At 52.9% G+C, this 16393-nt stretch overlaps 1 protein-coding gene across 8 annotated transcripts in view; it reads right to left on the reverse strand.

Moving 5' to 3' along the window:
- Positions 1-5201: 5201 nt before the first annotated feature.
- The window catches only part of DHRS3 (dehydrogenase/reductase 3), a 42367-nt gene continuing 31175 nt past the window's right edge, over positions 5202-16393 (reverse strand). For 6 of the 8 annotated variants that reach the window (XM_067720982.1, XM_067720992.1, XM_067720938.1 and 3 more), the window contains 5 exons: positions 14417-14560; positions 13474-13593; positions 12875-13113; positions 8410-8535; positions 5202-5724 (listed from right to left, as the gene is read on the reverse strand). In XM_067720982.1, coding sequence (XP_067577083.1) covers positions 5640-5724; positions 8410-8535; positions 12875-13113; positions 13474-13593; positions 14417-14560 — 714 coding nt within the window. In that variant the 3' untranslated portion in view covers positions 5202-5639. Of the gene's footprint in view, positions 5725-7029; positions 7257-8409; positions 8536-12874; positions 13114-13473; positions 13594-14416; positions 14561-16393 lie in introns of those variants that run through there. The other 2 variants (XR_010939325.1, XM_067720947.1) reach the window with 2 other exon arrangements.

Raw genomic sequence — 16393 nt, forward strand, 5'->3', positions numbered from 1 at the left:
CAGACAGACCAAGAGAGCAAGCAAATAGTAAAGACCCGATATGTCGGGGAAACGACTGTGGTAGACGCGTACGATGGGAGATTTTTTTAGCCACGCGAAGGAACAAAGTCCTGCCACGTGCTACAGCTCGGAGGATGAACCCTGGAAACATTATGCTAAGTGGAAGAAGCCAGACACAAAAGACCACATCCTGCGTTTATGCTCCAAAATCTGTTTGTGGCGACAGTTGCACAACCCTGTGAGTACACTAAGCGCCATTGAATTGTACGCTTTCAATGGGTGTGTTGTGTGGTGTGTGAATTATATCTTAATAAAGCTGTTATATATAAAAATAATAATAATGGCAAATGGTGAGACGGGTGATGAAGGAAACAAGTGAAGGCTGAGATGGGGCAGCCCAGGCCACGGTGGGCCCGTGGGGCGTCTCCCAGAGGTGACATCTGAGGCTTGCAGGCGGGGATGGGGGGCCCGTGCAGAGCCCCGGGCGCTCCTGGAGGCTGGTCTGTGTGTCCTGAACTTGACAGGGGCCCTGGGCCTGATCATGCTGAACTGGACCTGGTAACCTTAGCCCCCTAACACGTGGCCTCAAGGCCCCGTAGAAATACTCCGTCACAGCTGCTTCAGTGCAGAGAATTCGGTGGCCTCCCAGGTCACACTGCCGAGGACCGGCTGCTTTCCCTCCAGCCAGTCTGGGAGGGTGGCTCTTTGAGGGCTCTGACTCCGAGGCCTGCCATCCGCCCGAGGGGATCCGCCTGCCCAGAGCAGCTTCCCAGCGGGGCAATGGCCATCCTGCCACTCCCAGCTGTGCCTGGGGGGACTTCTGTGTTTATTTTCTTCCCGAGCCACTGAGGGATTTGGGGGCAAAGGCCCTGCCCAGAGCCAGCAATGATGGGAGACGCCAGAGCAGTGTGCAGACCCCTGCACCCTGTGGACAGCAGCCCCTGTTCCCCATGGAGAACCTCCCCGACCCCCCCGGGCCCCTTTGCTCTGCCCTCCCCAGGGCGTCCACAGCCCCTGCCCCCACTGCCCAAGTTGGGGTCTTCTGAGCCACAGTTTCCTCCCAGTCTAACCACAAGTGAGCCAGCCAAGCGTTGGAGGGTGCTGCTATCACAGGCCAGGCCAAGATGGTGGCCCCAAGAATCGTGCGGGGCAGCAGGGTCCCGGCGGGGAGCCGTGGGAGCTGCCAGCACCACACCATCTCCTTGAGCTTCCCAGCCCAGGAGGCAGGAGGGCGGGAACGTCTGGTCCATGCTGCAGGTAGGAAAGCTGACATCACACACAGGAGGTCACAGAGCCAGTGGGACTCCAGAGTCTGGGTTTCTCCCCCCAGATACTGGTCCTCCCACCTCTTGGGGAGCCTCCTGGCCTCCTGGTGGTTTGGGAGAAGCTGGGACCCAGGGGTCTGCTGCTCTGCTGGAAGCTGAGAGCCTCAGGGGACCATGAGGGGTGAGGGGGGCACAGCTGGACCCTACACGGCTGAGGGGCAGGGGCCCCCAGGCCCCGGCTCTGGTCCGTAGCAGGTGGCCTTCAGTGTATGAAGAGAAGTGTGTTAAGGAATGTTAATCAATGGAATCTCCGTCTAACAGCCCCAGTCTAAGGTGCAGAGTGACTGGGGTGCCCACGAGCTGTTGCAGGCCCTCCTTCTGTGTCGAGGGACATTGTTACCTCCTGGCTTTGCCTGAGGGGAGGGCTGTCTGTGTATAGATATTCTCTTCACATAGACCTCTGGGCTCTTATTAATGACGCCCACCCGCCCCCTCACCCCGCCCCGTTTGAAAGGCCTTTCCGGAAAGTTGGAGAAGATTCCTCAGAAGCAATCCCAGATGTGCGGGTAGGAGGGCCCCACCCACCCTTCAGTGACCCCCATGCCCATCCCCTCCTGCCACTGTTCTCGTCCCTCCGTGCCGCTCGACACTTGGACTGCAGAATTTCTATGTTTGTGACCTAGTTCTTTTTTTGTCCGTCATCAAACTGGGCTGTCCCTAGGGGCATGCGCTGTTTGCCCCATGAGAAGGGCTCTTGGGGTGGCTGGGCTGAGCCCTACGGTCAGGTCCCTCCCGACCACCCGTTTGGCTTGAGGAGAAGGGAGTCCACTTTCCAAGCCTTCTGGCCCTGGGAGCAGGACAGTGGCCACAGGACTCCACTCCGGACCACTTGCCGGCCCAGAGAGCCTGGTCCCCTGGAACCACGCCTGGATGCGCTCGGGTCTGGCGCCTCCCCCTGCCCACTTCCAATCTGGTTCCCTTTGGAGATGTGGGGAGGAGCCCCAGGCGGGGCAACTGGGTCACCTCCCAGGGCCCAATTCTTCTTTGTAGGGTTGGCACACGCCATTCTGCACCTCGAGGGATTCAAGGAGCCGGAGTTCATCGCTTGTCACTCTCCTTTGCTTGGCTAAGCTAAGGGACGCCAAGCTAAGGGACAGAATTAGCTCTTTGCTTTAACTCTCAAGGCTCCCCAAGTGGCTGAACCATCGGCGGACGGAGCGGGATGCGGCCTCCTGGGAACCTGCCCAAGGCTTTTTCCCTGGTTCCTCTGGGAAAAGATCCAGAAAAAGACTGAAAGTATCCCAGCGGAGAGGGAGGGGGTAGGGAGGGACCAGGCCCTGCCCGGCTGTCAGGAGAAGCCCTTGGGGCTCTGGGAAGACACGAGGTCCCCCTGAAGCCAAGACAGCGATTCTGTTCTCAGTGCGCCCTGGGGAGGGCTGGCTGGGTCTCATCGCTCCCAGATCCACTCAGACCCCTGGGGTCCTCACTGCATTCCCGGACTGCAGGCCAAGTGCCCAGTTTCACGGAAGCCTCAGAAGTCAAATCGTCTCCAAAAGGCCATGAGCCAGCCCGTGAGCACGGAAATGGGCCGCCTCCCAAGGATGGCCAGAAAAGTCGGGGCTCAGCACGCAGAACCGCCTTCCTTCCTCATCTATCCCTGACCACTGAGATGTGCCACGCCTAACTTATCTCCTGTGACAGCCAGTGACAGGCACCTGGCCTGCGGTGCCGGGACAGCAACGGGGCAGGCCATGCCCAGTGGACCCGCCCACGTTGTGTCCACACGCCAAAGTGGGGTGATGGTGCAGGTGTGGCCCTTCCGGGCCCGACCTCCACAGGCTGGACCCCTTCAGGAGCTTGCCCCCCCACACACACACTTTGGTGACACACACCCTCAAGGGCCAAAATGAAAGTGACGAGTCCTGGCTTGGCATCCCCATCACTTGCCACAGTAAGTGAGGGGGTCAGGGAGAGCGGGCTTCAAATTCGGGCTCCGGTGCCCACAGCCCTACAAACTTGGGCATACAATTTCCCTGCTCTGAGCCTGTTTTCTCACCTCTGAAGTGGTCTTTCTAATACCAACCCCCTGAAAGGTCAATGCCTCTTTGGGGCTCTGCTCAGAACCTGGTGTGTATCACCTGGAAGCCACCCCATCCCAGCACAGTATCTCTCTGCCTCTTCCATCCTCTGCCTACATTTCCATTTTTCCTTCTATTCCTATGGACAGCTCCTTCCACGGCGTGGCAGATTGCATTATAGTTCAAAATTACTGACCACTCCTCCAGGGGGATTGTATGCCCAGTGACATCCTCGGAGTGCTTGACTACAGGACCTGCTCTGGCCAATGGAATGTGAGTAGAAGTGATGCGCGTTGTTTCCAGGGAGAAAATTTCAGAGCAGGCGCACAGGTTCCCAGCCGTGCCTATTTCTGCCCCAAGGTGACATCATTCCAGATGGAGGCTCCTCTGTCAGCCGGAGCCCTAGAGTGAAGGGGACGCGGAGCAGAGCTGCAGCCACTCTCCAAGGACAGGTGGCAACTGTAACACAAGCTCCGTTGTTGGAAGCCATGGACACCTGGGGGTCATTTTTTTTGTTTGTTTTTTTGGGTTTTTTTTTTTTTGCGGTACGCGGGCCTCTCACTGTTGTGGCCTCTCCCGTTGCGGAGCGCAGGCTCCGGACGCGCAGGCTCAGCGGCCATGGCTCACGGGCCCAGCCGCTCCGCGGCATGTGGGATCTTCCCGGACCGGGGCACGAACCCGCGTCCCCTGCATCGGCAGGCGGACTCTCAACCACTGCGCCACCAGGGAAGGGAAGCCCTGGGGGTCGTATTTTGTCTACACATTGTAGCTCTTGGAAGTCTTTAAAGGAGCTCCCGAGAGCTGACTTGTGTCTTCCGCTGCTGCTCGGTGCCGTGGATGAATGACAGTTAAGATGTTAAGCTTCAGGGCTTGGCAGCTACACAGTAGGTACTCAATAAACAGTGGATGTGGCTGTGACTTGGCATCTCTGCACACAGACCAGACTGACGACCAGCTGAGCTGCAATCCTACTCTTCCTCTCGTGTGAGTTGTGCGAAGGTGCAGGCTTGGTGCCACGCTCCAGCAAGCTTCTCCCCTGAATTCGTGCCTGTGGTCTCCTCCGTCATCTCCTGGAGCCACTGCCTGCTCCCCTCCCCCACCCCGCCACCCACCTGCAAGAGCTGTGTGGATGGAGGCGCCTTAGATGAGATTCCATTGTCCACCTGTCCCCCAGCCCAAGGTCAGGTTTATTAAGCTTGCTGCAGCAGGAGAGGATGCACACCAGAGGGACGCTGGGGCATCTCTCCCCACATCTCCTTGGCTGTCATTTTTCTCCATTGACTGAGCCCACGTTAATCCCCTCTGCCGTTCCAGACCTCCCTCTCCTTTGCTATTTCACTTCTACCCCCTGCAATCAAACCTGGCCCAGGGGCCCACAGCACCCCCTTAGCACTGGCCTTGCTGTGCTGGTGGTCTTCTGAATTTGGGCTGAATTTTGGGCAACATTCCCCGCTCAGCACCCAGCACGTGGTAGGTAGACAGGAGGGGCTCGATAAAGCCTGGTTCTGCTCTGCTGAGTTGGTGGCCTGGTGGCTGGTGGGGCTGTGGAAGGACAGAGAGCTGGTCTCTGCAGACTAGGTCACTATGGTCCTACCAGGGATGCAGGTAGGAAGGCAAAGTGCCCCCCAACCCATGGCTGTTGGGCCGGGCCTGGCAGAGCTGGCAAGGAGCCATGTACCCCCAGGCCTGGGCTCCAGTTTTTCTCCCGATCTCTGCCTCCTTCTTGCCTACTCCACTCCCGGCAGCTGGGGACCCTGAGCAGACCAATTCTCTCTCAAAGGATGGGGTGTTGTGGTTGGGTCTGGTGCCTTCCCCACTGACCACTAAGGACCAGAGGTCAAGGATTTCAACAAAGGAATTCGCAAAAGCCATCTCTCTTTATTTTGTATTCCTGCCGTTCAACCAGTTTGCACAAGCTGAGGATGAGTGGAGTTTGGAGGGGAAGGAGGAGTGCGTGGGCACAGTCCCTCCCGGAAATAGTCTATGCACGTTGCCGAGGCTGGTTAGACTTGAGAAGCGATTTAACAATGAACTCTACAGAATCAGAAATGTACAAAAGTGTCAAGGCAGCTGCTGGCTGGTTTCTTGCCTCCCCACGGGGGTCAGAGTTACACCCGTCAGTCCTGTGCAAAGGTCCTGGGGCTGGCCTGGGGGCACAGCCAGATTCCTCCCCAGGGGAGGAGCAGTCCTGCTCATGCAGCAGAAGTGTGTCAAGGGACAGGCACATGGGCGTGTGCCCAGGTGCCCACGCCCCCTCAGGTTCTGTGGCTTTTAAGCCTGTCTTTGCGTCCTGCCTTTATGTTCGCCCTTTGAAAGTGTTCATGCAGGTGTAGGTTCCTGAGAATTTGTGGATCTCCTCGAGGGCAGCCTGTGGGAGTATGCTGGTGGAGTGGGGAGGGAAAAGAGAAGATGGTTAGTGGGGAGACCAGTGGCCGGGTCACTGGTAGCCATACAAGGGGTGTAGTAAAGTGATGGTTCCCATAAGCTCTCCCCACCCCTCTCTCCAACATACACCGGCTCCCCCGACAAGCCACCACGACCCACCCCTCCATGGAGGAAGGGCTTTCAAGTAAGTAGGTAAATAGCTATTTACAAGGTAAAGGGTGGGTGTTACAAACTTTCAAAGCCACACTCTTAGCATTTTAGGGCCCAAACGTATCTCAGAGATCAATTAACTCCAAATGCCACTTATTCAACAAATATTTACTGTATGGGGCTGAGGAGTTAGGTACTGGGTGTCACCTCCTCTTTTTTTTCCATGTATTATTTATGAAACAGCCACACTGTGCACATGATACAGTTGATGCCAAAATCTGTCCTCTGCCATCTCAAGATTCTCGGCCAAGTTTGTTCCACTGCATAGTGATGTTTTCCTATAGGTGGGACCTCAGGTGTTACGTCTCATCCTTTATGTCCCTCCAGATAGTAAAACACCTGCATATACCTTCAGGCCTTGTTCTTTAGCATGACACAATTTCTTGCTTCTTGTAGGAAACTTCCCAGACTCACCCCTAGGCCTTTCCTGGGGCTCCCCATAGCTCTATGCTTCCCCAACAACCCCCGGAGTTGTGCTTGCTGTTTACTTGTCAAGTCCATGGGTGCCTCTGCGGTAGATATTTCATCTCTGATCCCGGCACTTAGCACAGGGCCCAGTAGAGAGACGCCCTCAGTTCCTCTGTTGAATGAAATTGAAGGGCCCTGGTCCATTCTAGTTGCAACATGGGAAAGCCTCACTTCCAGCTGGAGCAATCTGGAAGGCTTCCTGGGGGTGGTGGCACTAGAGTTGAGCCTGTGAAGATTTCTCTTGGGGAAGGTGAAAGGAGGCGCGGTGCAGGGAATGGGGAGGGGCTGGCCTCTGCTTCTTGTGGGAAAGTAGTGGGGGATAGAACACAAAATGTAGGCTGGGTGCTTACTGTGGAGAGTGCCGAGGTGTTCTAGACAAACTAGCTTTTTTTCTAGAATGTCCCCAAAAGCTTCTAAGAAGCTCCCTGCGGTGGAAGATCAGCTTGGCTTTGGTGAGGATCCAAGTCCCTGCTCTCCAAGGCTCACAGAGGCGGCCAAGTAGCATCTCAAAGCAACAGTCAGGATGGACTGAGGGAGGCTGAGGTGTGGCCTGAATGCCCGGAGTCCCCTACTCTGTGTCACTGAAAGGGACTGATGTGTCCCCGGGTCCTGAGGTTTCTTGCCTGCAGTTAGAGTAGCTCCTCAGATGCCCACTGTGTCCACAGCAGCCAGAGGGGAACCTGGTTTCCTGGGGGTTGACATCCGATAAAGGCACTTGGGTGCTTCACCTCCTGAAAAGGCCTTTCAGGTCAGAGGGGTTCAGTCATCTGGGGGTTGGGGGCCCAGGGGAGCCAAGAGTCCACGGTCACTCGGGCTCCGGGGTCAAAGCTCTCTGTGCAGCACGAGAGGCCTATGAAAACAGTGTTTAGTGGGGCACCTGCAATGGCCCCTTCAGCGTGGGAGTGGGATGGGAATGGTTTGTTGCCCAGAGTCTGGAAAGTTCTAGGGAATGTGATGCTGGGCACATTTTGGAGGAAGATGGTGTCCTCTGTAAAGCCTACCCCCCAAGGTGGTCTGCCCTGGTAAATCCCACCAGGGATGTTTCTGTGAATCCTGAGCCTTTGGCAACGAAATCCCTGTCTTCCCCATTCACTGATGTTCATTTTAAAATTTGATTCTATTTTATTTTATTTTTGGCCGCGCCACACAGCATGCGGGATCCTAGTTACCCAACCAGGGATTGGACCCGTGCCCCTGCAGCTGAAGCGCAGAGCCTTAACCACTGGACCGCTGGTCTTCCCTATTAGAGTGAACTTCCTGAAGGCTAGGGCCAAGATTTAGTCTCTAGAATAGCAGTTCTCAGAGTGTGGCCCAGGAACCCTTGGGGGTACCGGAGATCTCTTCAGGGGTCTGTCTGCCAGGTCAAACTATTTTTATTATAATACTGAGACAGGTTTTGACTTTTTAAGTCTCATTCTCTCATGAGTGTACAGCTGAGTTTTCCAGAGGCTACGTGACATGTGACATCAACAGATTAAAATCAGAAGCAGATATGAGCATCCAGTTGTCTTCAATTAATTCAGATAATAAAGAGCTTTGCAAAAATATAAAATAATGCCATTCTTCTTACTACATTTCTTTTTTGGAAAATACATTTACTTTTCACAAAAATATCATTTACGTTAACACTGAATGGATTTTTTCTTGCTATATATAAATGAATAAATGTATAAATCCCATAAAATATTTTCTCAGTTTTAATTTCTAATACAATAGATACAACTCACAGAGATAAAAGCACTTTGGGTTCTTCAATAATTTTTAAGATTGTAAAGGGTTCTTGAGACCAACAAGTTTGAGAACCGCCACTCCTTAGTAAGGATAGTATATCCATGGCACACGTGCCACTGCTCTCACTTTCACGCCCACAGCAGGCAGACATGACTAATCAATCACCGGGGTACTTTCTCTTGCCTGAGGCCTCTTCCCCACCAGGGTCCACAGGGAGAAGGGGAAATGGCCAGCATGACCCTGACCCAGAGCTTCCTCCCCCAGCGCCATACCTTTTCAAGATAATGAGGGCGTGCATCGTCCACGGGAGGAGGAGGAGGGCCTGATTGAGCTGCACGGCTTCCACCGTCCTCCGGGCCACGGTCTCCGGCTTTAGGGGCGGGAAGAGGTTGGGGAACCTGCAGGCAGGAAGAGACAGTGTGGGTTTCCCCTGAGAAGCGAGCGCTTCTGCTGAAAACCCCTGTGGCTAACATGTCAGGGTCATCCCTTTGGCTTCTCCTGTGTGGGAGACTTGATACCTGTTTGGAACACTCTCCCTGCCGCCCGGGATGTGTCAGGAGTTCCTCTTCCTCTCACTCCTCCCAGCAAGTCTCCCCTTGAGAATTGAGGGCTTCTAGCCCACCCACCCACCTGGGACCCATTCTTAGAGCACTGCAGAGGGCTCCCCCAAACCTCACTCATATCCCGTCTGGCCTTGCTAAAGCCCTCCTGGGGCCCCTCGCTCTGCTTTCAGTCCTACCCACTCTGGGCCTCACCTTTCCTCCTTCTCACCCTGCCCCAACGATCCTGCCCACCCTGTCACTTAAGATCTTTCCCATCTCAGCTGTCCCATCAGCCTGGCTCCTTCCTCCCATCCACTCAGAGTGCCCTCTAATCTCGGCCCCCTGATAATTGCCTTGACTGAATCGAGAATGGCCTTGCCTGTCTGCTTGTTTCCTGTGAATGGCCTGTCTCCCCTGAGTTCCCCAAGGGCAGAAGTCTGGTGGGTCTTGCTCCCTGCTGTATGCCCTGTGTGCAGTGTCTGGGATATAGTAGGTGCTCAATAAATGCTTGCTGAGTGGGTAGACACTGAACGATGTGGCATTCCCCTACCACTTGCTGGTTTACTCACTCATTCCCTAATTCATGGATACACTCACCGATTCATTCAAACATCTACAGGGCGTTTCCATGGGGTTGATAAATGAATGAATGGCTGAGCAAGCAAACATCAGGGGGTTCTCATGCCTGTTCAGAGACATCTGACCTGAGACCCGTACAGGGATGATGCTCCCTTAGTGCCAGGCCTGTGCTGAGTGATCAACAGGCATCATTTGCTCCAACTGCCAGAGAAGGAAGCCGAGGCTCTGGGGATGGTGGGGACTGGGGAGTCAAACCAGGCCCGCAGGAGCCCCAGACCCGTGCTCTGTCTCCCCTGTCCCTCACTTGCTGCTTGTCCCACCGCTCCTGGGTCTATAGGTGCAGGACTGATGCTGCTGGCTCTGACCTCAGTCCCACAAAGGGCTGGTGAGCTGCTCCGGCACCAGGAGGACTGAGGGTGATGAGTCACCTGGGGATGATGTCACCCTGAGCAAAAGGCAACTCCTGGGCCCCCAGCGCGGGCTTGGCTGGCCTCAGAGAGTCCACAGAGCTCGCCCCCAACCCTTGGCTTCCTTTGCCATCATGACGGGCTGCCAGGATGCCCACGACCCTGCAGTCTGGAAGGGCCGGCCTCAGGGTCCTGTGGAGATGGACGCGTGAGACGGCTCGTGACGCTGGAGCCCCACAGATACGGTGGACAGTGTGGGTTTCCAGCCCCCACTTGGGCCAGGGCTGCTTCTGGGGGGACTGGAAGACAGGATGGACAGACCAAGCTCCGTGGGCTCAGGGGGCTCTTCCTGGTAGGATCCCTGCGGGAGAACCTGACAGAGGGGATGCCTCACACACGCCCGCTGGTGGGGCTTTCCCTTTTCCCTCCGTGGTGTGTGGGATGGGCACCCGGGGAACTGGCAGAGCTACGAACTCCCACGGAGGCTGCACAAACCCCTTGAAAGAGCACGCTCAGCCAATTTCTATCTGTGTCGTCTTGGGCAAGTAACTTTGCTTCTCAGAGCCTCACTTTCCTCATCTGAGAAATGGGGATAAGAGCTCTCGCGGGGTTGTGGAGGGTCAAACGCAGAAGCGTTTGTAAGGTGTCTGGTGTGGCTGGAACATAAAGAAGATCAGTAAAGAGCAATTTACAAACAACAGCACCCACCTGTATGGCCACTCTTGCCAGAAAACCCATCAGTTTTGCCCTAAACATGTCTCCCACCCTCAACCCTGGGACGCTGCTAAGCATGGAAGCTGCTAAGCATGGTTGGAGAGGAAGCCAATGCTTTTCTTTCTTTCTTTTTTTCCCCTTCCTTCCTTCCTTCCTTCCTGAAATGGCAGTTGGTTAGGTACCAATCAACATTTTACTGCCCTTCTCCCAAGCCCTCGGGGCTCACCTGCAATCCACAGGTAACTAACCTTCACCTAGTGCTCACTACTTGCCAGCTGGCTAGTTGATTCACGCACAGGAGCTCATCTAGCCTGTGAGGCCAGGGTACCATTATCAATCCCTTCTTACAGACAAGGAAACCGAGGCACAGGAAAGCGAAGTAATTTGCCCAAGGTCACAGGGAGCTGGGATTAGGCCCCCACAGCCTGGGTCCACATTCTGAGCCACTGTGGGAAAATGATCTGGGGGAGGCCTTGGGTTTCCTTCTTAGAGTGATGGAGAGGAAACTATGCCAGAAGGCGAAACAGGCACAGGGATGCGAGGTCTGTGAATGTCCTGCCCACTTCAGGGCACCCGATTAGAACCATGGGTCGCCACTGCGGCACTTCCATCCAATATGCATTGTTTGAGCACCTCCTGTATACCCAGATGAAAAGAAACCAAACCAAGACATCATGGGGGGAAAAAACCAACATGGAACATTAATAGTCATTAATCCAGCCTCCTCTAAATTCAGCTTCTATGATAACTGCATATAAGTCAGGTGGAAATATATACATCTGTGATGACTGAAGTCTGCTAGGAAGATTGATAACTTATGCACTTATGAAGATGTTTGTTAGTAAAAATAATAAGAGCAGCAGTTCGTTACTGAGCATCTCACATGCCCTGGGCTTCACACTAGATACGTTACATGTGTTATTTCTAATTCTCTCAATAATCCTATGAGGTATTATTTTCACTTTGACAGATGAGCAAAGTAAAGCTCAGAGTGGTAACAAAACTGGTTCAAGATTTCGTCACCCTTCAGTAGCTGAGGTGTGATTCCAAACAGGGAGTTGTGTTTTTTCCTTAATTTTATTGAAGTATAGTTGATTTACAATATTGTGTGAATTTCTGCTGTACAGCTGAGTGACTCAGTTACACACACACACACATATATGTTCTTTTCCTTTATGGTTTGTCACAGGATACTGAATATAGTTCCCTGTGCTATACAGTAGGACCTTGTTGTTTATCCATCCTATATATAATAGTTTGCTTCTGCTAATCCCAAACTACCATTCCTTCCCTCCCCTGCCCCGCCTCCCCCTTGGCAACCAGAAGTCTGTTCTCCATATCTATGTCTGCAAGACCAGGTGTTTTGATTCTTGATAGCAAAACCAGACTCAGTGATAATCACTAAGGTGTTCTGAGTGATTCCCACCCGGAGGCACTACGCCACATGCCTTCTACTCTCTCAGGAAACTCTCACAATGACACTTCCACGCTATCCTCATGTTTGGAAGAAGCTGATGCATATCATTTAGAAAGCAAAATTATCATTATATGTTGCATTGCAAAAAACAAGGAAAATAGTTTTGGGATGATTCCACATTTTCATTTATCTATAATCTTATGCCCCTTCACGAGCGCACATCGTTATAGCACCATTTACTGGGTACTTACTAGGTAGCACATACGGTGTTGCATGCTAGACCCCATTTTATCCCTATCACAGAACCCTAAGGGTAGACATTCCCATCATCCCATTCTACAGATTAGCATCAGAGGCAGGAGCGGGAACTAATTGGGCTCAAGGTCACACACACCCCAGGGGCCTGGCTCCAAAGCACAAGCTCTAAACCAGTGGTTCCCATTCCCGTTGATTTAAGTGGCCTGGAGGAGGGGTGGGTGGGCTTCAGTATTTCTTTAAACTGAGCTATAACTTGCATACAATAAAAGGTATAAATCTTGTGTCCAGCATGATCAATTTTTACCTACGTAACCCCCACTCAAATCAAGAAGAGAGAACATTTCTAAAAGCCTAGAAGGTTCCCTGGTGCTCTCTGCCAGGCTATGTCCCCACTCCTCTTGTGTGGTCACTGTTCTGATTTCTATCACCTCGGTCCAGTTTTGCCTGTTGTAGAACTTCAGACAGATGGAATCACGCAGAATGCACTTTTATGTCTCTGGTTTCTTTCTCTCAACATTTGCGATTCATCCATATTGTTCACTTACCAATACTTGGCTCCCTTTTTATAGTTGGGTAGTATTCCATTGCACGCATTTAGCATGGGAACTCTGTACAAGCCCCCTGACCTGAGAAGCAGGACCCTAAACCACTATAGAACCCCACTGCCCTGCAGATGGAGAATCTGGTATGAGACCAAAAAGCCAGAGATAAAGGGTTCTGGGTTATTTTAAGATTTTGGGTCTCTGTGTGTAACGAGTCTTTCCCCTGATCCGATCTGCTGGAGGGACTTGGCTCGGAGAGGGGGTCCCCTGCCACTGACCTGACCCTCATGCCCTGGAACATCTCGGTGCTGGTGTGGAAGGGCAGTACGGTGGTGGCACTGACGCCTGGACAGTCCAGCAGCCCCAGCGTCAGGCTCTCCATGAAGGCGAAGGCTGAGGCTTTGGACGTACAGTAGTCAATGGCGCCGGGGATGGCAGAGAGCGCCAGCACGGAGTTGAGACACACGATGTGGCCGTTCTGCAGCTCCAGCATCCGTGGCAAGAAGGCCTTGGTGGTCTAAGGGTGGGTGGGGAGGTCAGTGTGCAGCAGCCACGGCTTCCAACAGCCCCTCTACCGCCCCCCTCAGGGAGAACAGACCAGCCTGTACACAATACACTACGCCAGAGACCAGGCTTTCCTGGGATGGGAGGCGTGCGGGCCGAGGGCACTGAGCCCCACATTTCAGAAATTCCAGATGCCTCCTGGGGCAGCCGGTCATTCGTCTTGTCCGGTCACCCTATCCTAGGACATCCCCCCTGGCCTGAGCCCAAGCCCTGGCGAGCCTCTCCCCACTCCCCTATAGGTCCCAGGGTCCCTGGAGGGAAGAAGCATGTCACTGACATGCCCAGGGCTGGCTCAGTCTCAGGATAAACTTACCCAGAACTGGCCCAGGGTGTTGATGTGCTGGGACTTGAGAAGGGCATCATCGTCACTGTCCATCAGGCTCTTCCCATGGACCACGGCGGCGTTGTTCACCAGGATGGTGATGTCGCCCACCTGTGGGCAACAGGGGGTCGAGGGGCCGTTAGGGCGGGCAGCCCCAGTGGCTTGCACTTGGAGAGGAGGGACCTGGTCTTGGGAAGTCACATCACCTCTCTGAGCATCAATCTTGATTTGTAAGATGGGGCTAATAACCATACCAGGGTCGTTCTGGGGATCAGAAAGAATTTATGGCTGGGAATTCCCTGGCAGTCCAGTGGTTAGGACTTTGCACTTTCACTGCCGAGGGCCTGGGTTCGATCCCCGATCAGGGAACTAACATCCTGCAAGCCGTGCAGTGTGGCAAAAAAAAAAAAAAAAAAAAAAAAAAAAAAAAGCAGAAAAAAGAAATAATTTATGGCACATAATGTACCTGGCACAGAGCACATCTATAATAAATGAGGTTATTGTTACATAAAAATAGTTAACATTTACCATGTGTCAGATATCTAATGGTGGTTTCTGCTCTCTTGGAGCTCAGTGATGCATTCAGTCTAAATAGATGGCTGGAGTCGGGGATTTTCCCAGAGGGCAATGGGACATTTGTCCCCCAGGATCTAGGATAGAAACTCACAAGATCTAAACTTCCAAAGGGGACAACAGGTGATCAGTCCGCTTACGTAATCAACCTATGCCCTAGTCCCTGCCCCCTGCAACACACACATGCACACGCACGCACAACTTGGGCCAGCTTCGTAGGAAAGCCCTCCAAGATGCCCTGAAAATAGCCATTCTGCCATAGGCAAAGCTCTCTCCCAGGCCACGTGAGAATGTTCTCTTTGGCCAGCATTCCCCCCCAGTGTCTGGCAGAGCTGAGGCCGGCCCCTCACAGGCTGCCCACCTTCTCCCGGACAGCTTTGGCCGTCTGGTACACCTCCTCCCGGTTGCCCACATCGCAGATGAAGTAGTGGCACTCGGTGCCCATCTGCCGAATCTCCTCCGTCGTCTCCTTCAGGCATTTCTCAGTCCGGCCCCACAGAACGATCTGGAAGGAGAGGATAGCAGTACTGAACACGGGGTCATTAAGGAAGCCATCGTGATTCGATGATTGCCACCAGAAATTCCGTATGTAATTTGCCCCAGGACTGGCCTCCCTGATTCCATTCAAAGAGAGTATGCAAAGTCACAGTATGATTTGCTAAAGGGATATATATAGCCTACTCTGAAGGGAACCAGGAGTTTCTGAGCCTGTTCATGACCCTTTGGTGGACGCGTGATTCACAAGTCTTTCTCACGTATTGCTTCCAGGAGGATGCCTCCTGTCGGCCCAATTCCAATGATCCTACCTAGTTAAAAGTAGTAGCAGAGCTCTTTCTGTACAATGTTCCAGAATGCTCTGAGCTAGAAACAAGCTGGCCTTCTCACCACTGAGGTCTAGAGCCCCGCCGATGAACGGACTGCGAGGTTCTGACCGTGAGGTGCCTGGAGGCTGAGCAAAGCCTTCCCTTCCACCCAGCTGTGGTCCGGCAGGAGGAGGGCCGGGAAGACAGGCAGCTGGGCTCCTCTGGGGAAGGAAACACGACCTCACCCCGCAGGTAATAAACGCGGGGCTCATTAGAGCAGGAAGTGACCCTGGCAGGACCAAGACATGAATCCTTAAAGGGGATTGGGCAAACTTATGAATGGCTGGCCATAAAAGGCCGGGCTAATTCTCAACCTTGACCCACAGGAGAATGACACTCCTTCCCATGGTACGTCGTTGGGTCCAGAGAGGCCCCTGTTGGTAAAAGAACCAGGGTCGGGCGACGGGGAACGAAGAATCCTGAGACTCAGCTTAATCAGCACAGAGGGAGAAAGGCTGGGGGCTGGAGAGAATCAGAGAAAGGAAGAGATAAAAGTCTCCTGGGGGATTAATCTAATGGGTTTCTATTTTGGTTTCTTCTCTTTCTTTTAAAAATTATTCATGAAATTTCTCCTTAAAAAATAAAACCTAACACGGAACCCCATATGTGAAACCAGTAAAAGGAACAAATTACACGTCCAACTCCATATTTTCTTACACTAAAAGCAACGAATGAGAGTAGAAGGGCTGAGCTGCGAAGACAAACATTCTCAAGTGGGAGCGATGGACTAACTCCAGTCACGCCAGACCAGCATCTAACTGATTTCTGTACCTTGCTCTGGACTCGGTAAGGAGAAAAGTCACGCAGATACGTAGTTGTTGGTGATAACCGTTTATCAATTGTTTACCTTGAAATCTCAGAACTTTCACATAACCACAAAAGGCACAAAATGGGTTAGCTGGCGGGACACACAAATGTGTTGGTGGCTTCCATGGATTTGACTTTTTTATTAGAGTTTTTAAAACTTTCGAAATATTTCTTAAAGGAAAATAAAAGTGTTCTTTCAACTCTTGAAACATCTCTGGGAAAGCCCAGTTTGAAAACCCCACCTTGTCCAACCAGTTTATTTATTTTAATTGGAGTCTTGAAATACAGGAAAGGCTTTACGAGGGAGAATTCCATCAGCCACCCTCCACGACCACAAAAGTCCTTCAAGAGCAAAAGGTCTGCAATTAGACAGGCTCCAAGGGACACTTTCTTGTCTGTTGAACTAAAAACAGACTTAGAATGTGTTCCTCCAGGAGAGGCTGGAGAGATTCCTTCACGGAGAAGAGATAAACATCTGTTCAGGCATCTTCCACCATATCAGACCTCACTCTTGCCTGGTAGTCACTGTCATCCTAGTTTCCTTCCATCCTCCCTTGTCACCCCATCTGTCTGTCCATCCATCCTTCCTCACATCCATCCATCCACTCATCCATCCATCCATCCACCCCACTCCATCATCCATCCATGTAATTTCTGAGTATGTCAGT

Source organism: Pseudorca crassidens, chromosome 2, assembly GCF_039906515.1.
Source record: "Pseudorca crassidens isolate mPseCra1 chromosome 2, mPseCra1.hap1, whole genome shotgun sequence".
Lineage (NCBI taxonomy): Eukaryota > Metazoa > Chordata > Mammalia > Artiodactyla > Delphinidae > Pseudorca > Pseudorca crassidens.